General features: G+C 42.1%; 1 protein-coding gene across 1 annotated transcript in view; it reads right to left on the bottom strand.

Moving 5' to 3' along the window:
• Positions 1-27878, bottom strand: part of ADAMTS6 (ADAM metallopeptidase with thrombospondin type 1 motif 6) — a 397790-nt gene that overhangs the window by 36153 nt on the left and 333759 nt on the right. The window contains exons 21-22 of the mRNA XM_040340248.1: positions 11715-11844; positions 3171-3375 (exon numbers count right to left, since the gene is read on the bottom strand). Coding sequence (XP_040196182.1) covers positions 3171-3375; positions 11715-11844 — 335 coding nt within the window. The remainder of the gene's footprint in view (positions 1-3170; positions 3376-11714; positions 11845-27878) is intronic.

The following is a 27878-nucleotide window of genomic DNA, read 5'->3' as shown; positions in this document are numbered from 1 at the left end:
GGGGGCTTTGTGTATGTTTCTGTTATGAATATTTGTATGTTTGATATTATTTTTTTTTGTAAGAAGGAAAAAATTGCGCATACCTTAAAAAAAGGGGAGAATACAGCAGCAACTCAAAAATGTTATACAACATAATTTAATACAAGACAGAAAATGGAGTCGCTCTACAAGAATAAAAAATATGTCTAGTGACAAGACATGTGGGCAAATTTTAAAATAAGCAAGCGCAAATAACTTGTGAAATACACAGTGAAACAAATATATAAAGAAATATAGTCCCAATAATAGAAAAATAATCTTTCATAAAAATGTCTTTGATATGTGAAGTGAAAAAAAGTCCAAAGCATGCAGCATGAACGTGTTCAATCTTCAAGGTGTTTGATTGACAAACGGCTGTGACAGATGGATAGAGTAAAGAATCACCACCAATGCAAAACACTTTTTATTTTCTATTGTAAAATATCACGAATATTCTGAGCCAATCAGAGTGCTCCTTCTGCATTTGCCGAATATTCGCAATTATTTTGTATTGTAAAATATCAAGAATATTCTGAGCCAATCAGAGTGCTCCTTCTGCATTTGCCGAATATTCGCAATTATTTTGTATTGTAAAATATCAAGAATATTCTGAACCAATCAGAGTGCTCCTTCCGCATTTGCCGAATATTCGCAATTATTTTGTATTGTAAAATATCACGAATATTCTGAGCCAATCAGAGTGCTCCTACAGCATTTGTCGAAATTGCGCAATAAATATCGCATTCGCATGTTGCGATATTTCGATAAAATATCACGAATATTCTGAGCCAATCAGAGCGCTCCTCCAGCATTTCTCGAAATTGCGCAATAAATATCGCATTCGCATGTTGCGATATTTCGATAAAATATCACGAATATTCTGAGCCAATCAGAGTGCTCCTACCGCAGTTATCAAAAAATCGCAATTATTTTCGCATTCGCAATAGCGAAAAATCGCAATCATTTAATTTCGATAAAATATCACGAATATTCGAATTTAGCGAATATATCTCGAATATTCGAATATATATTCGAGATATATCGCGAAATCGAATATGGCATATTCTGCTCAACACTACTCATCAATTGCTGCCTCTGTGCTCATCAATTGCTGCCATTGTGCTCATCAATTGCTGCCACTGTGCTCATCAATTGCTGCCAGTGTGCCCATCAATTGCCGCTACTGTGTCCATCAATTTCTGCCAGTGTGCCAATCAATTTCCGCTACTGTGCCCATCGAATGCTGCCAGTTTGCACCCCCCGTCACTTACCTGTCTTGGTGGGGCAGCGAGGCATGGCGGTAGTGTCCTCCACGCTCCTCTATATCTTCTTCCGTCCTCTCTTCCCATCCTCTGCTATGATTGGACGCCTGATAGGCATCCAATCACAGCGCCTGTCGTTTCAGCCAAATCAGGTGAAAGGTAACAGACCTGAGCACCTGATTGGCTGAGAGGCATTTCAATGTTAAGAAAAGCAAATATTCATTCGCTTTCCTAACACAATGCTGAGTGAACTGCGAGCGCCCAGCATGGTGTCCGCTGTTCACCTATTTGGACACCTATAAGAGCCTATGGCTCTAATCAGGTGCTTACAAAAAATGCCCCGCCGCTGTAATTCAGGATCCTGCAATGCATGAATCTATTTATGGTGATAGAGGGGGCTGCACCCGTGCGCCCCTTATGGACGCACCGCCACTGTATCCAAGTGAAACTGCAAAGCAGCCCCTGTGCTGCTTCTCTCAGTAATGCTGCTTCGCTATTTGTCTTTCTCAGTAAAGGTCTGTTAGCCTGCTCAGACTCTACATTCTCTATGTGGTATAACATGTAATTGATTTTATTTCAAGGTTGTTCCACTGGCTGTTCTGCTTGACATTCACAGAGTAGATGGATGGTAAATCTACTGCACACTGTCAAATTCATATAAAATAATAAAGCAATATCTTTAAAATAACATTTTTACTGTTTTACTCTGACTACATTAAAAAATCGTACTTTATTCCATACTCCAGCATTATTTGAGCTGGCCTCTGCATCATAGTGCCATGTGAATAGCATTGTAACAAAGTAAAGTATTGTGTTATATCACCGCACAGGTGCAATGATTTATGAGCAGATTACTATTATTTTAATAAATTATACTGCCTGTAGACAGTGTAGACCCTTTAGTCAAATGCATCAATTATTGGCAATTGGGTAAGGATATTTCAGACCTTGATAAAGATTTGAACAATGGTGCCATGGGACTGTATATGCTAGTGTGAGGTTAGCACTAGTGTATTGCAATGCTGGGGTCCTTGGTTTACTTCCCACCAGGGACACTAAAGCTGGCTGTAGATGGGTTCAGCAGTAACCACCTGAAATGCAGGTATCCATTGTTTTTTTTTTTTTTTTTACGTTCAGGCCATTGGCTGAATGAAAAAAATAGAAAAATCATTTAGGGCCAACTTAATGAATGATGTTGATATGTTCTTCCTGTGCTTGCATGGGTTATCTCTAAATGCTCTGTTTTCTTAATAGAACTCAATAATATACTGGAAGTCAGCTGGCATCGAACTATTTGTGTGTATGTCTTTACCTGTATGAGTGCAGACGATATGTCCTTTACTGATTGGAGTACCTTTACGTCAGGGCTCAAGTCCTGCGGGAACGCGTGGGAACGGAGTTCCTGCACTTTTTTCACAGCAGGAATGCAGTTCCCTTTGCAGGATTAGAGCAGCCAAGAGCAGCCGAGCGGCGATGCCCAGCTCGAGTCACTGTCAGGGGCAGGCGAACCTTAGTAATCCTTTATGTTACTGGCCGCTTCCTGTATATGGATTCATCGGGTAGTGTGCGGATGTCTCCTGGGAGCTTTTGTCATTGTTCCCAGGAGACATTTCGGAGGTCTGCCGATAAGTCGCGGCAGAACTCACATACAGAAAGCGGCCAGTAACATAAAGGATTACTAAGGTACAGTGGATCGAAAAAAAAACATGTGGTTTAGTAATTATGCATATGAGCGTATCATTTATTTTTTTTGTTGGTGGGGGAGTGGATCTTGGGTGGGAGTTCCCACACTTTTTTCCCCAGGACTTGACCCCTGCTCTACGTACTAAATTATGTTATAAAGTATTGCACAATATGTCAATGAAACATGGGAACTGCATAAAGTCTCACCTCGGACCAATCTAAAGCAATCCACTGAGGAGGACAAGACTGATTATTGCAAGCTTCTTTTTCAATTGGCCGGTGCGTCAAGCAGCTGATGTCATCCAGAGTCTCTTCTTCTGAAGGTCCTATCCGTCGAATACAAAGCACTGTGCGTGTGCGCATTCCTCCATCACATGTCTTACTGCATTCGGACCAGTCACCTATGAACCACCTGTTGACATAAGAACAAACAGCAGGATACATCAGAATAGGTAGATAAGCAGTGCAAGTCTCTATAAACTGGACACTTAGATAGTTTCTCCTCGCAAGTTTGGAAGAAGAACTGATCAGCCAGGATACCTTTTCCCAGCCAATGATTGTTTTCTCGCTTCCCTCCTTATAAACGGAAGAATTCATAATTGTTCCACACCACACTGGTTCAAAAGAACAACTGTGTGTGAATCTGGCTGGCCACGTTCTTTATGCCATAATGTATTCAAAAGAAAGATCAGATTTAATACCACTTTTCTAATTGGAAGGTGTAAAATGTTTCAGTTGGAAGTCTCTACATAGTAAGGGGACTTCTTCTTTTAGGCAGTTGTCAGAGGAACAGGTGTACCCAATGGAAGAGTTCCCCTAAACTCTTGTTCTGGTGAAACTTGTAAACTTTTGGATTTCCCATTCTTTCTGTCTCAGTGATAATGGGCACCATGAAAATAAAAGAGGATATCCAGCAGGGACACAGCTAACAAAAAAAGTTAACAGAAGTTTTTATTCTTCCCTTTTCTATCTAAAACTAAAAAAACATTGTTATTTATATACTTTAAGCCTTCAATTATAAGGTAGAAAAATGACAGCTGGAATCTTATGTAACAGGCAGTCAATCTGTTTTATGTCTTAAAGAAAGTCTTTGTGATATTTTTTTACATCTGTAATAACTGAAGCTGGTTTCAAGGGTATAGTGCTCCACTGTTATACTTTTATAACAAAACAATTTCACAAGAGACTCCATTATTTAGACTGCACAAGCTTTCCAGCGCATTTCAAGAAACAGAAGTATCAACCCGAGGGCATACATTTTCCTAGAAATTGGATATATGTTTCCAATACTCAATATATAACTCACAAATAAAACATTATCGCTGTCACATCAAGGTATCAGCCTATGTAAAAAGCTGACTGTTTTATTTGACAGCATTGGCTCTGACAGGTTTAATAAAATAAGCATATGTAGTATGAAATACATATAAAGCTTGAACTCCAGGCAAACAGCTAAATACACAGACTATATACACAAGCAAAAGTGTGCCTGTTCCAGAATGGTAAAGGCTGGTGATATTACAAATAATGAATAGTGAGCTGTTTTAGTGGGTAAAGTGTGTAGAAGAGAGAAGGGGGGGAGGGGGGAGTATAACAGCATTTGCAGTAGTGGGCAGTAGTGCAGGAAAGGAGTATGGATAATATGACAGTGACCAGTGTGTGCAGAAAGGGAGTACAGAGGTTATTACAGCATGGCATATGTGCAGGAGCAAAGCGCAGAGGCTATGACAGCAGGCAGAATGGAAAAGAGGAGAGTGCGGAGGGTATCATAGTGAGCAGTAGAGGAGTGCGAAAAATATGACAGAGAAGGGGGAGGTTGCAAAATGTGCAAGAGGATATGACAGTGGGCAGGAGAGGAGTGCAGAAGGTATGATGGGGAAGGAGGGAGGTGCAAAATGTGCAAGAGGTGAGTGCAGAGGGTATGACAGTTGGCAGTATGTGTAGGTGAGGAGTGTGGAAGGTTTGACAGGGAAGAGGGAGGTCGCAAAATGTGCAAGAGAGGAGTGCAGAGGGTATGGCAATGGGCAGGAGAGAAGTGGGGAAGGTATGATGGGGAGGGGGGGCAAAATGTGCAAGAGAAGACTGCAGAGGGCATTATTTGAAGGAGAGGGGTGTGGAAGGCATGACGGGGTAGGGAGGGTGCAAAATGTGCAAGAGAGGAGTGTGGAAGCTAGGACATCAGGCAGTGCACAATGTGTTAGCAGGAAGGAATCTCTGTGGAGCGAGAAGAGATGCAAATACACACCTCCATGTCAAAGCTCCCATCAATCCCAACACAATAATTATTTTGCTTAAAGGAGATCTATGGTCACAGCATCAACTTTCATTTTATAACATCTGCATTGTAATAGCAATACAAACAATAGTTATTACTGACAATATAAGCTTAGTTGAAAAATCTTCTTTCATGTCGTGAGTGCTGCCCGTCTGCTGGCCAACTCTTTCCACAACTTTGTGGATTCCTTGCATGCTTTGCAGCTTCTCTCCTGCGGTTTACTTTTAAAGCAGTAGTAAACTCAGATAATTTTACCCCAAATAATAAATATGGAATTGCATGTTGCTGTTTAGAAGCTATGCACCTCATACAGAAGGCAAATAGAACGTTCTTACTTGAAAGAAGAACTTCTTGTCTTGCGCATCTAAACAGCATTTTATTTACACCCTCACTTGAACTCTGTGGCCATAATGCCACACAGGTGCATTAATTGACAAAGCCAAGCCTTGTTTTCATTCCTGTTTTACCATGGCAAGCGCGTATAGCGATTAGGGAGCCGATCCTGCTGTTGCATTATTCCATAATCGAGGCTTAGCCTCAGAATGGGGAAGGAGGCTAACGATTACCCAAGGAAATGACGCAGCCCCGGCATGTACACACCATTTTTTTGGCACAAAGAGCTTGCCGGAAAAATAAGACTAACAGTGCATGCCAGCTTTCTGCTGTCTGTTCTATGCATTAGGGTAAAAAAAAAATCTTTTTACGTTAAATAAAACCTGAGATTCACCCCTCCCAAACAGTGCATATTCACCTTGGTATTGAAAAATAGCATCCTTAAGAACATCCTTTTGCTCCACCGCTACATTCAAGTAGGGTAATATCCACTACTTCTGTGTATAGAGGATCATGTAACTCCCTTCTATACCTCTCATGTGACATAGCTGGTGCTTTACTATTTGTCCTAATACTGTTACATTGGAGCAGGAAGGCAGCCAATGTAATTATTGACTTTGGATGGTCCCATTTAGCCAAAGCTGGCCATGCAGGTAAGGATTACACTTATTCAGCCCAAAGGGCTGAACGAAAGACGTTCACACTTTTCCCCTCCATGTTAAACAGAGTGGATGGATGAGTCTCCAACTGCCTTCTATTGTATACTGACAGCCAGTTCCTTTCATTTTTCAATTGAAGTTTGTTGAGCCAAGTGGTTTTGGCAGGGCTCAAATTTCATTTGGTATACAGGAATCGCCTATAATTTGAGCTGTGTATGGTTAGTTTTAGTGTTTTTGCTCTTTCCAGGGGTGTACCTACAGAGGTCGCAATTGCGAGCCAGCCCAATGCTGCAGGAGGCCGTGTGGCCCCCCTGTATACCTGGATATAGGAAACAGCTGGGGAGTCTGCATATAGACCAGTAGTCTCCAAACTATGGCCTGGGGTCTGGATGTGTCCCTTTGCTTGCCGTTATCTGGCCCTTGGGGCACTTTTCCTTCCACCAACACAAGACACTATACTTAAAACTGACACCAACGATGGGGCACTATTCCTTCCACTGACACCAATGAAAGGGCTCTATTTCTCTCCCTATTACCAAAGATACACTGTTTGCTCCTACTGGTAGGAGGGACTATTTCTACGCCTAATGGCTTCATTCCGGCCCCCCTAAAATCTGGAGGACAGTAAACTTTTTTGTTTAGAAAGTTTGGAGCCCTTGCTCTGACCAAACAAGGAGTTATTTTAGATTTTTTCGGAGTTGGGCTTTAAAGGTCCCCCCAGCCCACTGATTCCTTTTGAGCAAACCCTTACTGCTTCTTTCTTCATCGTAGCCACCACTAAACTACCCGATGTCTGTATACACTAAAGCCCAGAGGGAGCAGAGGCATTCTTTCCATCTTGGGAGTGTGCATGGACCTAGCGATTGTCAGCTAGGCCCAAGCACAGAATCATGTGAGGAAGTCTAATCCGCTTATACCTGAGGGTTTGGATTTTTATGCCAGTTGCGATGTAGGAGTATTTGGTAGAGAGGAATGTATTTGTGTCAGGGGTGGGGGGAGCTATACACAGACTCTATCCATTTGCTCTGAACAGGCAAAGCTGACAGTGTCTCTTTAACAATACATTTTCTATTTTAATTTGTGAGAAGCAGAGTACACCGTTCTGGCTGCTCAAGACATATGATGAAGTCCCATTAGTTATTACTCAGAACATTCATGCTTGAGGAGATGGAGTTTAGGGAAGGGACAGAGCCCAGCGCACACAGACATCCTTGGGGTCCAAGAGGAGAATGTGTTTTGTAGTAAGAAGGAATTGACTTAAGTCTCAGAGAAGGTTTTGTTGTTAATTTAAGGATTTACTGTGGTCTCTGCTGGAGTGCTTGTGTCTGAAGCTGAAGGCTGTTTACCATTTGTACAGCTGAGGATTTTGACAGTCCGTGAACATGATAAATCTATCCAACTAAACAGTATTTCTCCTTGTGCATATGTGAAGGATGAAGTGGCTCAACAAACATTTGGAATTAGTTTATTGGAAGCAGCCTCTCTTGAACCCTAGTGGGGCAAGGGATCTCTAGCTAAGGCTGAGCAAACTGAAATCTCTCCCCCGGGACTTGTGTTCCCAAACAATAGTATAATCTCTTAAGACGAGTATTGACTGGGCCTCGATCATTCTGCTTGGTGCCGTCTACATCTTATCGCTACACACAACTTAGGACATAGCTCATTCTGTAAATGGTTATCTTGCTGGAATAATCCCTGAAAAACTCTACTTTATGTATTAAAGTCAACAGATGGTTATGATAACACTCCCAATAAACTGTACCAGAATTCTACACATGTATCATTTCCTCTGCTGCTGTGCATATAAGATACTGCTGCTTCTGTTTTCTGAGAATCGAGTGTAAACTGAGCAAGAGATGAAATGGCAACTGTAGTTTCTGCCACAGATGCCTTTCATTGGAAATAATGTCGACAAAAAGCTCCAACAAAAAATGGCAAGAGACAAAGGCGAACTAGAACCTTCAGTGCCCCGGTGCAAGAAACCATGAAGGGCCCCCCTGCCAGGGCCCTTATCTCTGAGCCCAGTGGAGGAACACCAGGGTCCAGTCGCAAGTGTGACTTGTGACCCTAATAGTTCCACCACTGGTGTCAGTGATTTTATTTTATTTTTTACTATTTATTTATTTTATTATTTTAAAACATTATTGTTTTATTATGTTTTGCTATTTTTTTAAGTAGCCCCGTTGGGGGGCTTTGGTGATATATAAGGGAGGGATCTAAACAAACTTCTGATGTCTCTTCCTTTTGAGACAGCGAAAAGAGTTTGAGGACACAGCCCTCAATCTCCTCCTCTTCAGCCTCAGCTGTCCCCCCAATCACACTACTGCCCCAAAAGTGAGGTTCCCCCTTCACATCAACCCCCCACCATGATGTCCTTTGTTCCCCCTTCACATCAACCCCCCCACCATGATGTCCTCTGTCCCCCCTTTACATTAAGCCCCAACAGCAGTGTCCTCTGTCCCCCCTTCATTTTACTGCCCCCACAGTGTTGCCCTCTGACCCCCCTTCACATTACCCCCCACAGTGATGTTCTCTGTACCCTCCTTCACATTACCCCCAACAGCAATGTCCTCTGTCCACCCCTTCCCATTACTGCCCCATGCATCGGTGCAAAGTTTGGGGGAAAAGTCGGCTCTTAAATGTGGCAGTTTGGATAGGACAGCAACTCGGTCCAGATCCTCACCGTGGTTCCATGATTTACTGATGCCTGCTCTATGCCCTAACACATTCAGGCATTTTTGTCGCAATAGGTTTCAATAGGTGTGCCTGTATATAGACGATGTGTGCTTTCATTCGTTTTTGTGTGTGTTTTTACATCTAAAAATCTCTCTCCTCTCATTGCCCAAGGAACAAACACCCGAAGCTTGATACACGTGCAAAAACACTTGTACAAAGCTTGTAAACCACCGCCCTAAAAAAATTTAAATCATTAGAAATATGCTCTGCTTAGGTGTGAATGCAGGCTGAGGCCGGGTTCACACTGGTACTACACGACAGTCATACAACCTACTTTGCTCTGCGACATCAGTTCTACATTGGTCCTACATTACTCCGACATCCATCCGACTTTCATAAACAGGATACTACTTTGATCCAACTTTGTGATAGTCTGACTTGTTCTTTAACCAATCAAGACAATCCCAGTGTGAGATAAATTCCTTTTACTGCTGCTGTAATCACTATGTCGGATGCCATAAGTCGGATGGTTAGGACAAGGATCCTACTTTGATCAGACTTCAATGATATTCAATGGGCTGAAGTAGGATCAAAGTCAGACCAAAGTAGTGCAGGAACTTTTTTCAAAGTCGGACAGACTTGTGTCGGACCAGTTAAGAGGGCTCTCATAGGGAAACATTGATTTTCATACGTCATGCGACATTAGCTCCTAATGACGGAGCGTTTGTCGTACCAGTGTGAACCCTATGAGAGCCGTCTTAACCACTTACCCCCCGGACCATATTGCTGCCCAAAGACCAGAGTACTTTTTGCGATTCGGGACTGCGTCGCTTTAACAGACAATTGCGCGGTCGTGCGACGTGGCTCCCAAACAAAATTGGCGTCCTTTTTTTCCCACAAATAGAGCTTTCTTTTGGTGGTATTTGATCACCTCTGCGGTTTTTATTTTTTGCGCTATAAACAAAAATAGAACGACAATTTTGAAAAAAATGAATATTTTTTACTTTTTGCTGTAATAAATATCCCCCAAAAATATATAAAAAAACATTTTTTTTTACTAGTAATGGCGGCGATCAGTGATTTTTTTTTCGGTATTGCGACATTATGGCGGACACTTCGGACATTTTTGACACATTTTTGGCACCATTGGCATTTTTATAGCGATCAGTGCTATAAAAATGCATTAGATTACTATAAAAATGCCACTGGCAGTGAAGGGGTTAACACTAGGGGGCGGGGAAGGGGTTAAGTATGCCTGGGTGTGTTCTTACTGTGGGGGGGGGGTGGCCTCACTAGGGGAAACACTGATCTTCTGTTCATACAGTGTATGAACAGAAAATCAGCATTTCCCCTGCTGACAGGAACGAGAGCTGTGTGTTTACACACACAGCTCCCGTTCCCTGCTCTGTACCGAGCGATCGCGTGTGCCCGGCGGCGATCGCGCCCGCCGGGCACACGCACGGGAGTCGGGGGCGAGCGGGGGGGCGCGCGCGCCTCCGGCGGCGCACGTGCGCCCCTAGTGGCGGCTAAAAGGCAGGACGTCCATTTACGTGGTCTCGCCTAGGAGAGCCACCTTGTGGACGTATAATGACGGTGCGGCGACGGCAAGTGGTTAACTGGTCCGACACAAGTCGTCCGACTTTGAAAAAAGTTCCTGCACTACTTTGGTCCAACTTTGATCCTACTTCAGCCCATTCAATATCATTAAAGTCGGATCAAAGTAGGATCCTTTTCCTAACCATCCGACTTGTGGCATCCGACATTGTGATTACAGCAGCAGTAAGGGGAATTTATTTCACACTGGGATTGGTTTGATTGGTCAAAGAACAAGTCAGACTATAACAAAGTCGGATCAAAGTAGTATCCTGTTCATGAAAGTTGGATGGATGCAAGACCAATGTAGGACCGATGTAGGACCGATGTGGGACTGATGTCGCAGAGCAAAGTAGGATGAAAGTTGTATGACTGTCGTATTGTACCAGTGTGAACCCAGAAAGGGGAGACTGACAAGCAGGCTGGCTCAGTGGATGAAGATTTGTAGATGTAGCAGTCTGTGGAGTGAATGTCTGATCTGAGTTTTTGGATGAGCCTTGCAGTTTTCACTTTGATATACACCAATGAGCTTTCAGGTTTCATTACCAAAGCTTAATTGAACAAGCTGGGGTTAGAAGCTCATTGGTTTCTATGCAGATTTAGTGATTGTTTTTTTATTAAAGCAGTGGGAAGGAAATTGAAGATTAAAATGCTCTGCTGCCCTTATGTACCTCTCCTATCAAAACATAATAACAGCCAGTATCAGTAAATGTATGTTTAACTGCAATTAGTACCCAAATCTGACTTGATATAAGCCTTTTTAAATCCCTTGCGCAGCAGAAAACTGTGAGAGGGAGGAGCAACAATGTGAGTCACACGATCTGAATGCAGCTGTACTGACAAGGAACACACAGACAGGAGGAGCAAGCAGAGAGATGACTTCATCAATGTGCTTCTGCTCTTTCATTGTCCAGGGGGCAGAGTGGTGTCAGCAGTAGAATTCTTGTAACAGAAAGTCGTGTCATCCTCCAGGCAGTGCTATAGGAGAGGGCTGTGTAAACCTTAGAACTGGGCAAACTAGAATAGAAATCCTTAAGGCAGGTAAAATAGATTCAATTTATGTATTTCATCTGTGTAATTTAGGATGCTTGGCTGGAGTTCAGCTTTAAAAAAAAAAAAACATTAAACCAATACATTTCCCAAGGCTACAGGACTCAACTTGAGTTTTTCAGTACCAATTTTCTATAGCGTATAAAAAGTTGTAGTAGCACTTACTCAGGTGGACAAAGCTCTGTATTACAGGCCCTCTGGTTTTCTGGCGGCTTGCTGTCCAAATCACAATAATTATTCTGCACAACCGAGTTATCATCCAGTCTTTTACAGAGCACCTCCTGCCTCTGTATACCTGGAAAACAAGGAACTCAATGAGAATAAAAACTTCAATACAAAACTGTGGTTTTTAGAAACACAAAGGAGTTAATTTACTATAAATCAAAATCTGTTATAGCTGTTCATGGTAACCAATAATCAGCCTCTAACTTCAGCTTGTTCAATTAAATTGCAAGCTAATTCGTTTCTTAGCAGAGCTGCACCAAAATTTTGCACTCTAGTTTTAGCAACCCCAAAATGTCATAATACTTCCCCAAAATGTCATGTTTTTTCTTACAAATCAACTCAGTACAATGGCATTTTCAGTCAATTTACAAACGCTGCAACAAAGTGAAGCCACACCAACTAATAGTCTGTTACAAAAAAAATAAAGATCGCTTTGGTTGGCTTCAGCTTTTCTTTTGCACCAGGTGTGCAATCATGCTCCAAACAAACTGGGTAACCACCAGCGGCGGACTGACCATTTGGGCACTTGGGCACTGCCTAGGGGCCCCATCAGGGTTGCCAGCCTCAGTAAAACCAGGGACAGTATGTAAAAATCCCAAGATTATAGCTGCCTCGCCTCTCCAGTACCTTTTCAGTGTGTGTATGTATATTCTGTGTGTATGTATACTGTGTGTGTATACTGTGTATGTATACTGTATGTGTGTGTGTATACTGTGTGCCCCCATAATCTATTGCCTGGGGGCCCCATAATCTCCTATTGCCCGGGGGCCCCATCATTTCCTATTGCCCGGGGGCCCCATAATCTCCTATTGCCCAGGGCCCCATAAGTTGTCAGTCCGCCCATGGTAACCATTGATTTATGTATATGTACACCCAATCACTAAAATGTCACATAAGCTTAACATGTTACTGTAGCTTTAGAAGTCCATTTTTGTATTTTTTAAATCTGCAGCTTTCCTTAAAACAATGTCTGGTGATCCTGCCATGAAAGTCCTTGTTTAGGCCCTTGCTGTTACAGTGAAGGAAGACTGGCAACATTATTATACATCAATTGGCAATTGAGATCTGCCTATATGTCCGTGTTTAAGATATCCATCAAAAAGGTTTAATCACAGTCCATACTGGAACTCTAGCACCAAACCGCAGCATATGGATAACAATACTCATGTGTGCATGAACCTAAGGCCTCGATCACACGGGTGTATCTTAAGCCCTGTACACACGGGCCAGAATCTCGTCAGGAAAAAACTGACGTTTTTCCTGACGAGATTCTTGGCAAGAATAACTTGCCGCCAGAGTGTACAGACACTCCTTTCAAAAGAACCGCGGTGATGTCATCGCGTACGACGAGCATGCACGCGTCACAACCGTCGCCGCCATATTGCTGCACCCTACCTATGCCTAGAAAACTACTGCGCATGCGTCAAAGTCTTTTTTTCGAGCATGCGCGAGTTTCCACGGCGACAGGTAAGTATACACACTCTCGGGTTTCTCGGCAGGAAAACACTGCCGAGAATCACGACGAGAAAATAGAGAACATGTTCTCGTCTCTTCGAGATTTTAGACAGTTTTCCTGACGAGAAACCTGAAAGCCTCGTACACACGCTCGGTATACTCGGCAAGAAAGCTCTGCCAGCAGTTTTCTTGCTGGTTCTTGCCGAGTAAACCAAGCGTGTGTACGAGACTTCAGAGTTCATATGTGTCACGGGCTGTGTTTGTCTGCACTGGATGTACAGGTGTTCGGTGCATACATTTGCAGACAGTCCCATTTATATCTACTGGGCTGCACGGTCACAGCTGCTGGTCCCAATTTGACAGCCGTGCGGTTGCAGGCGCGTGTCCCTAAACACACATTGTCTACATTCAGGGACACGCACCTACATCTGCATGACTCTCAAATTGGGACCAGCGGCTTTGTACACGCAGCTGCTGCACCCCAATAGACAAGAATGGGCCTGCCTGCACAGGGATGAACAGAACAGCTTTGCATCCCGTATCCCGGCCGTGTGGGAAAACACGCCCCTTTCACAGAGGCATGCTTAGATACACTCATATGGCCTGATAGATTTTCTCAACTCCTGTAACTGTCACTTTTTCTGGAGAGTTTTTTCTGCATGCAAACATTAAGAAAAATATTTAAAAAAAAAGCATACAATTGCAGAGAAATTAATATATTAAATACTATCATATTAAGTATTAAGCAGTTATCAAAATGCAATATTTTTTCCCAACACTGTTCCTTTACTAATGCTGAATTCTAATATGATCCCACAAAGCCATCTGAAATACCGCAGTTTTTCTATGATCTTTTAGCTACGGGTAAGTGTACATCCTACTAATTACATGCTTGTAATCAAATTAAGGAAAAGATGGTGGCCGTTTGAATGAAATATGATCATTTACTGTGGGAAAGTGCCACCTCACACAGAAACACAAAGGCCCCTCTTTCAGTTTCAGTGCTCTCTGATTATAAAGCTCTGTCACTTTTCATTTCGCACCTCCAGCTCAAGGTTATTCTTCTGAATAGGCTTCAAGCGGCCCCCCATCCATATTAGGCTGATAGATCACAAGAGAGCGCGCATCACCCCACCACACAGTAAAAAGCGCTTCCCAGGGGCCTCTGTGTGATATTGTCATAGACTGCAAGGGTTTTACCATTCAATAGGAGACTCCTTTCCAGCCATTCATAATAACATCATTCTGAACATCTCATTAATTAACATCATTATTGAAGTATTTAGCAACTGAGGACACTTTGCGAAAATAAAATGTTACTCTGAAGCTCTATACAGGCAACAGTTAGCTATTGACAGAGTTGCTAATGTATATGCTGGGTTACAGCAATTGTGCTCCAGTTGCTCCAGCCTGTCTACATTGGTATGTTGCTCAATGGTGATAATAACAACACAACTTAAAGGAAATGTATAGTCTCTTCATTTCTTTATTTCTTTTGAGATAAACAGATAAAAAGACATCTGATCAGTATGCATTAAAGAGGACCTTCCATGAAAATGGTCCATTTAGATGACAGACCTGCACCACCTGTATTGGAAAAAGTGCATAAACAGTGATAAAAAAATACACAGAGTTGTCAGAAATAAATGCTGAGGCCAGCCATACATGGATTTCTTACCTGCAACCACTGCTTGACAGGGGAATCCCTCCTGCCGAGTCATTGTATTCTCTAAGGCCTTGTACACACGACTGAACATGTCCGCTGAAACTGGTCCGCGGACCAGTTTCCGCGGACATGTCCGACCGTGTGTAGGGCATAGCGGACAGTTTTCTGGCCTAGCGGACAGGTTTCCAGCGGACAAAAGTTTCTTAGCATGCTAAGAAACTTGTCCGCTGGAAACATGTCCGTCGGACATGTCCGATGGTTAGTACGACTCATCGGACATGTCCGCTGGTTATGACGTATAACCTGCGGCCCGAAATCCTGCACATGCATCAAATTGATTCGACGCATGCATAGAAGCATTGAACTAGCGTGTTAGAGAACGTCGGTGTCTTATACGTCACCGCGTTCTCTGTCCGCGGGGATTTTGGTCTGATGGTGTGTACACACATCAGACCAAAAGCTCCCAGCAGACATGTCCGATGAAAACGGTCCACGGACCGTTTTCATCGGACATGTCTGCTCGTGTGTACAAGGGGGAATGGGGAAGGCAGTCCCCACCGGGAGAAGACAGTGATTATTGCTAGCGGCTATGTCAGCCGCTAACGATAATCACATGCAAAATCCGGGCAGGCCGGGTTGTACCAACTTGACAGATCAATCAACTTGGTACAATCAGCCTGCCAGTACATGGTCGACCAAGATTCCAACCATCTATGGCCAGCCTTACTTGGGAATTTGGCTTTTGAAACTTCCGGGTGGCGATGGTGACATTAATGTGCTCCACTGTTACATGCTAGGAAAGCTGGGTGCCTGGAATTCCTTAAGAATGCACTCCAACACATTGCAGCGACATATCCTTGCTGGATTTTGAGAGCCCAGGTCTCCTGACATAAACTGGCATAAATAATGACATCACCTGAAATTTTCAAAAGTGTTGGAAGCTGAGATATCAGTATTTTCTCAGTTCTTAAACATGAATCCCAGGTTTTGATATTTCGATGTAACTATGTACATACTATACCTGGCTGATCCCTCTGGAAGCTGTAAATCACTGTAGTAGACATCGCTGCTCCAGTGATCTCCGCTAGTTTTTAGGTGCTGTGCTAAGTGGCTGGCCTGCTACAGGCTGATCCCAGAAAGTTGGCTGCTGGGCATGGGCGCCATTCATAGACTGCTTTGTATTCTCTTAATGAATGCAAAGTGTTCTCTGATTGGATGAGGTGGATATAGTAGTGGGGTCTACTTTAGTGATTTCCAGATTTCAGGAGCATTAGCCAGGTATGGGTCCAATGTAACTATATATATATATATATATATATATATATATATATATATATATATATATCCATACCTGAAATTCCTCTTTCAAAGCTATATCTAGTAGTAGTCACATTCAACTAGACTTGTTCTGAAAATGCTTATAAATTCTTAAAATGCTGTGTTTTTTTTTACCACTTTTTACATACATATTACTAATAAAGATGGTATGGCGTTGTCATCTAAGCATTTTCGTGGAAGTCATATCTTGCCATTTCAAAAACCCTGTGATTATATGTCATATGAAATGAATTATGTCTACAGAGGAAGCCATATCTCTTCATTACCTACAAAGATTCTGCCTCCTGCCTGCCAGAATTTTACGATTGTGCTTTTTTATTTCTTTTTACTATGCAAGTCTTTAAAGGTTAAGTTGACTTCATGGGTAAAAAATAATAAATGCACATACTGCTGCAGAAAAAAAGTTAATTTATATTTTTTTCCCGCAGGAGTCTGAAAAGCATTGCACTACTAATTATGAGTGCAATGTCAGGCTTCTTCAGACTCTTAGTATAGCTGTCTTGGCCTTCCATACGGGCGGGCAGACAGTTACTAAAGTGTAGGAAGATCAATGAACTATGGAAGCGCTCACCACCACCCTTGAAGATCATTGAGAAGCGCATACCCTATGCTGCGGAGGAAAATTATACTTTAATTCAGAGATTGCTGTGAATGAATGATGCGGCTGGGTGGGCAGAGCTATATTTAAATTGTGACAGTGGATGTGGGGAGAGGAACCCCCGGCCACTAACACAGAAGGAGAATTGAGGGGGTGGGGCTGAGTGGCAGTGTATTCTGCTGGAGCAAGTTAGACATTATCAGGAAGTAAGGGGTGTAACATGCAACATGGTCCCAAAGTTGAACTTATCCTTTAACCTCCCTGGCGGTATGATTCTTTCAGAAAAAACATGCTAAAAGCGGTACCATTATTTGCAAGGAAATTTGGCGTTTTATATTGTAGGTCTGTAATTTTTAGAAATAACTCACTTAAATCTGACCAAACAAGATTCTAATAGGCATCCCGTGTATTACATTTTTTTAAAAACAAAATTATAAATTATAATATTATAAATAATTATAACAAATAATAATATAATTATAATAAAAATTATTCAATAATGTAATCAAATCAAAATCACTGAAATTTGCTCAGTTGCAGAATTGTCGCTGTCATTACTTTTATTTTTTTATGACGAATTTCCCCACAAATCGCTATCGCACAATTCTGCAAGTGATTATAATTTATTATCGCTGTTTTTTAGCTGATCTAAAACTATTTTTGACATAAAGGGACACTTTTGGTTGCTATGGACAATCTACAGTTTGCAGGGAGAAAAAAAGGTTTTTATTATATAAAATGACATGCAGGACACTGGGCAGACCACTAGGGACAGGGGGGGTGTGTTTTTTTTACATACAGTACTGTAATCTATAAGATTACAGTATACTGTGTGTATAGTGTTTGTTTACGTTTTTGAATTTGGCGCCGTTCTCCGTCCCCGTGCGTCGTAACGTCGCAGGGAACGGAGATCGGCGTCACACGGAGGCACTATGTGAATCGAGCGAGGTCCCGCTCGCTCACACAGCGCGGTGGCATCGCTGGATCCAGGGACAAGGTAAGTAAAAAGTGCCTGTGGATCTAGCGAGGCAAGCCCGAGACTGACACGGGGTTACCGATAGTAGCAAGAAAATCTAACCCCGTGTCAGTCTCGGGAAGACCGCCAGGGAGGTTAAGTCAACTAACTCTAGATCAGGGGTCTCAAACTGGTGGCCCACCAGCTGTTGTGAAAATACAAGTCCCATGAGGCATTGCAAGACAGACAGTTACAAGCATGACTCCCACAGGCAGAGGCATGATATGACTTGTCGTTTCGCAACAGCTGGAGGGCCGCCAGTTTGAGACCCCTGCTCTAGATTATATATTTATTACTTGACATCCAGTTATTATTGGGTGCAGGAATCCTGTTGATTACCTAGATATTTCACCTAATTTGTGACTATAGTAAGCTAACCGGTGAGCATCTTAACCTAGATGTTTTAATGAGGGTCATCTCCCTTAGGTTGCCGAAAAATATCCCAATAAAAGCAAGTGATGATGCACATTTAGCACAATGCTTTCAGTTAATATTTAAGATCAGTCATGTAAATAAATAGATATCTTCTACTGTGCATCATACTGGTTCAGTAAAAAGCATTTTGGTTTGTTTTGATCTAGCCCACTATAACTTATTGGGTTATACCGTATGCACTGCACCAATAATGGCTAACACGTTTGGAACAGCCATATGCAGTCTGGAACACATTTCTCTATAATATTACGCTGTATCTGTGCTATAAACCCGTTGTTCTGGATGTACAGTTTGCCAAGGGGCAGAAAGGAATGATTTTCATGGCTATTGTCTATTCTAAAAAATGTTCTACTGTGTCCTGAACTGGTTAATGGAGGGATAATGTGGTTCCTTTTGGCTCACCTAACTATAAACTGTTGTGTCTTGGTCTTAGGTTAGCCATAGGCCCCGAACACACGACCGGTTTTCTCGGCAGAATTCAGCCAGAAACTCGATGGGAGACGTATTCTGCCGAGAAAACCGGTCGTGTGTACACTTTTCGCCGAGGAAACCGACAAGGATCTCGTCGGGCCAAAAAGAGAACATGTTCTCTATTTCCTCATTAGTCAATGGGAAAAGTTGGCTCGCCGAGATCCTCGGCGGCTTCACAAGAAACTCGACGAGCAAAACGATGTGTTTTGCCCATCGAGTTTCTTGGACGTGTGTACGGGGCCTCACTCAGTTAGAATTTTGGCCAAAGTTTGAGCCGTGAGTGGCCCTGTAGGCACCATCTGGCTCCACAAAAGTCAATCTAGTCCACTGCATGGAAATTTTTTTGCTAAAAAGTGACTGCATTCTATGAAACGCAGTCACTGTTCTGGGTATTCAGGTTGTCCCTCTAGGTCCCTCTATCCATTCTGTTTAGCATGTATGGAAGACTCCATTGATTTGTTTTTGTTCAGCCTGTGAGCTGAACCAAAGAAACCTATGCATGGATGACTAGCCCTACTTAAGATATTGAGTCTGTATAGAAAGGCTTGAGTCCAATGTCAATTTCAGCTGATACTATTTGGATATGTCAATAAAAAATTACCCATTGCCCATAATCTCTGCATTATCTAAGTATGGAAATCAGCAGGAAATGCTTTGACCCCATAACATGCAAAGTATTGCTTGGGTACAGATCCTCTTGTCTGAAATGGTATCATGCATGAAATCACTGGCAGGAAAAGCTCTCGTCAGACATCACCCATAATATGGAAAATACCACTAGATAAATTGATTCAAAGTGTCAGGGGAATAATTGCAAGCAGCTCCACGGAAAAAAAAAACAGCTTTTCAATCCGTCAGATTTATGGCTAACAATAAAAGAGCATGCTTGTGAAAACAAAAACGTAACTGATTAAGTGTCAAACCCCCTCGTGGATTTGCAGATGTTCCTCAGAATTCAGTTTGAGCTTCTATGACTCTCTGTGCCCTGAAGCTCTAAAATACTGGACACCTTAAATGGCAAATGTGTTCATGGTATGTTTGCTTTAAAGGACAACCACAAAAATAAATGTCGGTATAAGCTTACAGTTCTCCATAATAAGAGTGCCAAAACCGGGTGAATGGTGCATCAATAAAAGTGTAACAAGCTGGTTAACCCAGACATTCCTTCTGACATCCTCATCAAATCATAAGATGTTCATCCTTTTGCCAATACCTTTGTCTTCTGAATGGAAAAAAAGCTTTATATTCACATATTCTTTTTCAAGATACTAAATTATAAACACAATTTTCACTAAATGAGCATTTACAAGAACCATTATGTCTGAATTTTCTGGATGCCATTTCTCCCCCCCTTTCCAGCGTAGTTGTCAGGAATGGAAAATGGTAATGATTTCAAAGGCTGCACAAAAATGGCAATTTAACAACTTAGAAAAAGTGTATAGTAAGATGTGCAAGGAAGTATTTCTAAATTGAAAGGTGATCACCTTTTTTCAAAAATCGGAGTAGCAATAAAGCATGTGAAAAAAAAGAATTCCAATCAGTCACTTAGGGCCTAATCCACAAAAACCCGGCGCAACGTATTTTTTCCCGTTTAAGTTACACCGCCGCAAAATCTCTACCTAAGTGCCCGATCCACAAAGCACTTACCTAGAAATTTTGAGCGGTGTAACTTAAATCCGTTCCGGCGCAAGGCGTTCCTAATTTAATGGGGCGAGTCCCATTTAAATTAGGTGCGCTCCCACGCCGGACGTGCTGCGCATGCTCCCAACGTCATTTTCCCGACGTGCTTTGCGCGGTTTTACGTTGCGCCGGGTTTTGAGAATCGCGACGGGCGTAAAAAAAAAAAAAAACGAGTTGCGGCGGGAAAAAAAATGTTTTAAAAAAAAATGACAGCGATGCGGGATAGAAGGGTCTACTTTTACAAGGTTTAAACAGTTTAGGCCTTGTAAAAGCAGCCCTAATTTTGCGACGGCAAACTAATACTTACGGAGAAAAAACGAAGCGTAAAAGCTTTGTGGATCTCCGTAAGTGCTAATTTGCATACCCGAAGCGGCATTTCGACGAGAAATGCCCCCAGCGGCGGCTGCGGTACTGCATCCTAAGATCCGACAGTGTAAGTGTCTTACAGATGTCGGATCTTCTGCCTATCTATGAGAAACTGATTCTGTGGATCAGTTCCATAGATAGAAACAGGGATACGACGGCGTATCAGTAGATACGCCGGCGTATCCCTTTTGTGGATTAGGCCCTTAGATTGTAATTTAGGGACAAGCATTGGTTTGCACATAGGTGTCAAGTTCTCCCTTCCTTACCACCCTTGTATACTTCACATTGATGAAGGTGACTCTGGATGGCTAGAAGGTGAAGCATTTGTGCTAAAGCTTATCTTCAACCCTTACAAAGCTAATTTATTAAAAGAACAAGAATCCAACAAGAAGCAAATTTCCTTCCTTACTTATTTTATCTGTACATAATTGAGTATCAAAAGTTATTAGGAATTCGCTTTTCACATGATTGGAATGACGGGAATTTCACACAATTTATTCTGTTATGTTTCCCAACTCCCTTAGTAATTCATGTCAATATCATCTTGTGATGTCGTCGATGACAGCATATTGTAAAAGAATTCCGCTCACTGTACTGGTGACCCCGCAATAGGGATATAACTTTTCCACGAAAGGTCATTTAAAAAGACACGTGGCCATTCACTAAAATTGGAAGAGTAGTGGTTTAATATTAAACTGCATAGAGGGTTCTTTATTGTGAGAGCGGTAAGGATGTGGAAATCTCTTCCACAGGCAGTGGTCTCATTGGGGAGCATCGATAATTAAAAAAAATATTAGATAGGCACCTGAACGTCCACAACATACAGGGATATACAATGATATATTGACATAATAGCACGCACATAGGTTGGACTTGATGGAATTGTGTCTTTTTTTAACCTCACATAATATGTAACTGTTCTACTACAATGTCGGTAGTCAAGGCACCATAATTGTAGCTCCTGGCTAAAGCCTAGTACACACAGGTCGAATGTAGGGTGGCATTCGTCGGTTCAAAAGAAACCGGTACTGCAGTCGGTCCAACAGAAGCTGGCCATTGCTGTATTAATATTGCATGGTTAGTACAGTTGCTCCTCCAGAGCTGTCAGTTTTTTTTTCGCTCAGGCCATCTGGGTTGAACTAAAAAAAATAGTAGTGTGTACTAAGCTTATTACTAAGTAACATGACCTATTTATAAAAGAGAGAGGATATCACTGTATGCTGGACACTGGAGTGTTTCCTCCACAGTGTGGTCTGCATTTTAGATGCCATTCACAAAATGCAAGTTGCAATGTTGTGCTTTCACCTAGCGATCCTGCCAGTAACAAACTTTCTGTGTGCTTACTCTATGAAGGAGCAGCGTCGTCAGCCTAATTAACCTAGTCCAGAAATGAGAATCCAGTACACTCATGGCATATCACTCTTCTCTTTTGTATTAAAAGTAAGCAAAGACTAAAACAATAAAAACCATCCATACCGCCATTGAAGGTACATCCAAGCGCCTATAGAAAGCGTAAGAAATTTAACTGCTTTTGATATAATAAAAAAGAGTAAATTAAGTTATTTATTGCCTAGGAGCACCAAGACCTGCTGTTGTGGTTTCAAAGAGAAAAATAATGTGGGATCTCTAAGGGCAACCACTATCTATATGCACAGGTCTGTGGTTCCTCCAGAGACACAAACAGTGAATGCCACACATCTCAGCAGTGTTGTCATCCTAGGTTGTGCTTGTTCCTGATTTAGACTACAAAACATCTGCCTACCCTCCAATGTGTTCAGTAGTTAACAGAGGCAAACTTGAGAGGGCTAATCACACTGCTTGATATTTCAGTACAGCAGTGGTATTTTTTCAGGTACGAACAGATTATACAAAATGTTTTAATTTGTATAGTTAACAAACTACAATGGGGCAAATAAGAGAAGTATATTGTTATGATCTATATATGCTTAAAGTTGCTGCAACATGTTAGTAGAGAATATCTTCAATACTTTCACAGCTAAGCATGTTTAATAAAGCAATTAAACACCCAGGGGCAGATCCTCATACATTTGCATGGGCGCAGCGTATGTGAGATACACTACGCCGCTGTAACTTACTTTGCAAATGTTTGAATCCTGAAAGAATTCGCGCTGTAAGTTACGGCGGCATAGTGTATTTCTCGTGGCGTAAGGGCGCGGAATTCAAATGCGGCGAGTAAGGGGCAAGTTTCATTTAAATGAAGCGCGTCCCCGCGCCGAACGAACTGCGCATGCCCCGTCCGTCAAAACTCCCAGGGTGCATTGCTCCAAATTACGTCGCAAGGACGTCATTGTTTCGTCTAGCCCCATTCACGGACGACTTACGCAAACAACGTAAAATGTACAAAATTATACGCGGGAACGACGGCCATACTTAACATTGAGTACGCCACCAGATAGCAGCTTTAACTATACGCCGGAAAAAGCCGAACGGAAACAACGTAAAAGAATGCGACGACCGCTCGTACGTTCGTAAATCATCGGAAAAAGCTCATTTGCATACTCAACGCGGATTACGACGTGAATGCCACCCAGCGGCCACCGGAAAATTGCATCTTAGATCCGACGGCGTACTAAGGCGTACGCCTGTCGGATCTAACACAGATGCCTTCGTATCTTGTTTGGTGGATACCAAAACAAAGATACGACGCGCAAAATTTGAAATTATGCGGCGTATAAACAGATACGCCGGCGCAATTTCTTTGAGGATCTGCCCCCCACTGTATCTGCAATTTGCATATCATTATCTATTTTGTATTATACGCAGTGGTTATTTTATTGCACTCTTTTACAGCGTACAAGTTGTCAAGCGCTGCTCTGCGGGCTCCAAACACAAGAGCTTCACATCTGCTGCAGAGATGACGAGACAATATGCTTATGTATGCAATTGTATGTAAATTGGATAAATGGACTGGTTTGGCTTTAATTTAACATGATGAAAGCAGATCACACTGGGGCTGTTAAAGGAGAGTGCTATCAGATGGGGTGGATACGCTATACACACTTATTGCCTGCAGACGCACTCCAGCTGGAAGGCCTGAAGGACATTACAACACATGAAGGACAAGCAGAGGGTAACTGAAAAACAAGGCAATATCGCTGATGTCACTGGTGGGAATTCTACAGTTTGATAAATTCATTATACTTAGCAGAATATGTATATTCTGACTTACGTGGTTGAAAAGGTAGAATAGAAGAAAAGTAGAATAGCCCAAATAAACTTTACTCCTTACAGAGAAGTAATTAAAGCCACAGGACCAGGGTGAAAATAGGGGCTCTTCATATTTATTACACATATGAAGTACCGTATATTATTATAAGGCACATAAGGCCAATCTTACTAAGCATAAAAGTGTTATGTGTAAAACTATCATTATTTTTGGCAATATAAGTACTATTTTCTACTCTAATTGGTTGCCTTTGCAGAAATCTGGAGGTATTATGACAACTACCAATCATTGTTAGCTTGGTAAAGTGAGAATCTTTGTTTAAAAAGCCTGGTGATCTTGATAGTGACTAAATAAAGTAAAAAAAAATAGTTCTTTTTAGATTTATTTTCTTTAGGCTAAGTACATTTTCTGCAACTAAAAATGCTCATTATTCTGTGCATGAATTTGAGATTTTAAACAATGTAACCGACCTTTTCAATTCACTTCTGTAGACTACAGAATACACAACTGTAGGTATTCTGTATTCTTAAAACCCTTCCTGTCCTAGGGTGACAACGCTGAGCTTCATTATAAAGATACAGTGCCTGAGCACTATTACCCTAGGGCAGGAAGTATGTTACGAGCAGGATCATCAGTACTGGTAAGCTACAATATTTTCATTGTTTCTTCTTAGCAATAGATATGTTTTAAAAACGTATTAAAATCTTTTTGTATAACGTATGTACACATATTGGGGGAAATAAATTAAAGCTGCTGCGCCACTTTTCTGGTGTTAATCCCTCTTGTTAAAATATTGTGCCAAATTCAAGACTATATGCCACTCTTTGCCTATCAAAGAGACTCGTGCACCAAATTCCTAAATGAAACACTTTTACATTACATAGTTACATTGGGTCGCCAAAATCAATTGTGTTGCATTCAATGCGACAAATTCAAAATAAAGTTCTGACAGTTTGTATTTTTCAAAAGTGGGACTAATTAAGACCAACACTCTTTTGGTGTAAAGAGATAAACTGGCGCAGACAAAATTTGCCAAAGTGTCTTGTGTGCATTCTTACAGTGGCACAGAATAAGCCTTAATTAAAGTGGTTGTTAAGCCACTAACTCATCATTATATCATCTCTGTCACATAAAAACCTGTATCCTAGTGCCCGTGCTTTATTTAAAAAAAAAAAACAGATTCCTCCCCATTTTAACAGCCTCTCCCAGCGATCACATGACTCCAGGCTCTCAGCTCTCCCCATCTGCTATCTCCAGCGGGCAGGGCTGAGATTCCCCTGCTGACATCAGCCAGGAGGGCGGGGGAGGAGAAGAGCAGAGAGCCTGAAGTCATGTGATCGCTGGAAGACATTGTTAAAACAGGTAGAAATCTGCTTCTTTTCACAGGCACTAGGAATCGGCTTTTTATGTGACAGAGGAGATGCTATAATGATCAGTTAGTTTTGAAGCAGTGGGGAGAGGAGCAGAGCGCCACTAGTTTGAGCTGACAGGCAGGGTGGGGAGGAGGGAGGAGGACAGAGGGAGACAGAGGAGAGCTGCAGATAGCAGCGTATGATGGAGGCACATACACTGACCACAGTGTCAGGGCTTAGCAGCTCTGATATGTCGTGGCCAGTGTACAGGGGGGAGGGTAGAAACTGGCAGGATCAGTAAGTTATTTCAGGTGATACAGGGGGCCAAAATACACAGCACAAGCACTGTGCTGTTATTCATGCTTTAAGGGAACAGGGTCCATTTACATTTTTTGGGGGGTTAACAAATGCTTTAAGTACAAGTTTGAGATAGGTACATGAATTTGGTGCATACTGCGCCCCTTTTAGAACACATGATAGATTCTGTCTGCTCCAGTTTTTATGAATACTAGGGATTATGTCATGCGCTAATGTAGGTTGCATTAAGGCAACATGCTGATTTTAATGGGCTGTCTAATGCACCAAACTGCACAAAAAATTTGTGGCATGTTTACTCATGTCCAAATTTGTAATACCATCTCTTGTAGAGGATACTGACCTTGCTCACCTGCAAGCCTTAGCAACTCAAGATGACATGGAGTTCTGGTCAAGAAATGGGTTGTCCCAAGACCAATTTGGATGCGCAACTTTCTAGATGCCTGACATGAGCAAGGAACAATGTACAAGGGAAGAAGATAGGAGCTTTGGATCACTTACCAGCACCCCAAGGCCCAATGCAGGAATTACAGATTGATTTCACACACATGCCAGTAGCCAAGGGTGATTTCAAATATCTCTTAGTTATTGTAGATAAATTCTCAAAGTGGGTAGAAGGCATCCCCACAATGAGAGAAAGTGCTAAAACAGTTGCAAAAATTCTGTGTAAAGAATGGATTCCAAGATATGGTTGCCCTATAGTCATACATACTGTAGTGACAAAGAACCAGCATTCACTGCTGCACTGACGCAACACATTAGCAGACTATTAGCTATTGATTGGAAGTTCCACATTCCATATCATCCACAAAGCTCAGGAATTGTAGAAAGAATGAACAGGGCCATTAAAGACAAACTAAGAAGAGGAACCGTTGGAAGTTTCAAACAGGGCCCGGTCCATTTTGTTGGTAAAGGACCAGGCCCCTTTTTGCGATTCGGCACTGTGTGTCGCTTTAACTGACAATTGCGCGGTCGTGCGACGTGGCTCCCAAACACAATTTACGTCCTTTTTTCCCCCACAAATAGAGCTTTCTTTTGGTGGTATTTGATCACCTCTGCGGTTTTTATTTTTTGCGCTATAAACAAAAATAGAGGGACAATTTTGAAAAAAAAACACAATATTTTTTACTTTTTGCTATAATAAATATCCCCCAAAAATATATAAAAAAACATGTTTTTTCTTTAGTTTAGGCCGATACGTATTCTTCTACATATTTTTGGTTTTATTGGTTTGCACAAAAGTTATAGCGTTTTTCAAAATAGGGGATAGTTTTATGGCATTTTTATAATTTTTTTTTTTTTTACTAGTAATGGCGACGATCAGCGATTTTTATCGTAACTGTGACATTATGGCGGACACATCGGACACTTTTGACACCATTTTGGGACCATTGTCATTTTTACAGCGATCGGTGCTATAAAAATGCATTGATTACTGTGAAAATTACACTGGCAGTGAAGGGGTTAACCTGTAGGGGGCGCTGATTCTTACTGTGTGGGGGCGTAGCTTGGTGTGTGACATCACTGGTCGTCGTTCCCTATGACAGGGAACAGACGATCAGTGACAGTCTGACTAGTAAGCACAGGGAGATGTTTGTTTCCACTTATATCTCCCCGTTCTTCAGCTCTGTGACCCAATCGCGGGACACCGACGGTGACTGGGTCCGCGGGTCCCGTGGGCACAGTCACAGAGTACTCGTCAGGGTCGTGAGCATGCCGGCGGCGGCTCACACGTGACCCACGGCTGTGCATATTAAAGGGGACGTACCTGTACGTTAATATGCGCAGCCGTGCCATTCTGCCGACTAACATCGGCGTGCGGCGGTCGGCAAGTGGTTAACAATGAATTACTGCAATGTGACAATTGCTTAAAAAATTGGTCCCAAAAAACAGCCTGGCTAGTGAGAGAAGAAGGCTTTCCGCTACTTCTGTTCTTTAGCTCCGCAGCCATCATATGGAGTAGGTGTAAGGAGTACCAAGACTTCATTCAAACATGGAGACAAGGGTGACAGTGATAGTGGATAGCAGAAAGGGCCTACCTAAAGCTGTTGGCCACTCTAATGGATCCAAGCCAAAACGTGTGGAAAGGTTACTGCATTCTGTGCCCATATTTGGGAGATTCGCCTTCACTTTCTACTACAGTAACACCAGGATAGAAAGTGTGGGGAAATCTCCACTTTACAGTTCTCTCTGAAACTGGAGTTTAAAAAGGTAAACAAGGATTAG

Source organism: Rana temporaria, chromosome 1, assembly GCF_905171775.1.
Source record: "Rana temporaria chromosome 1, aRanTem1.1, whole genome shotgun sequence".
In the NCBI taxonomy this organism is placed as follows: domain Eukaryota; kingdom Metazoa; phylum Chordata; class Amphibia; order Anura; family Ranidae; genus Rana; species Rana temporaria.
This window is presented reverse-complemented; position numbering and strand designations above follow the sequence as displayed.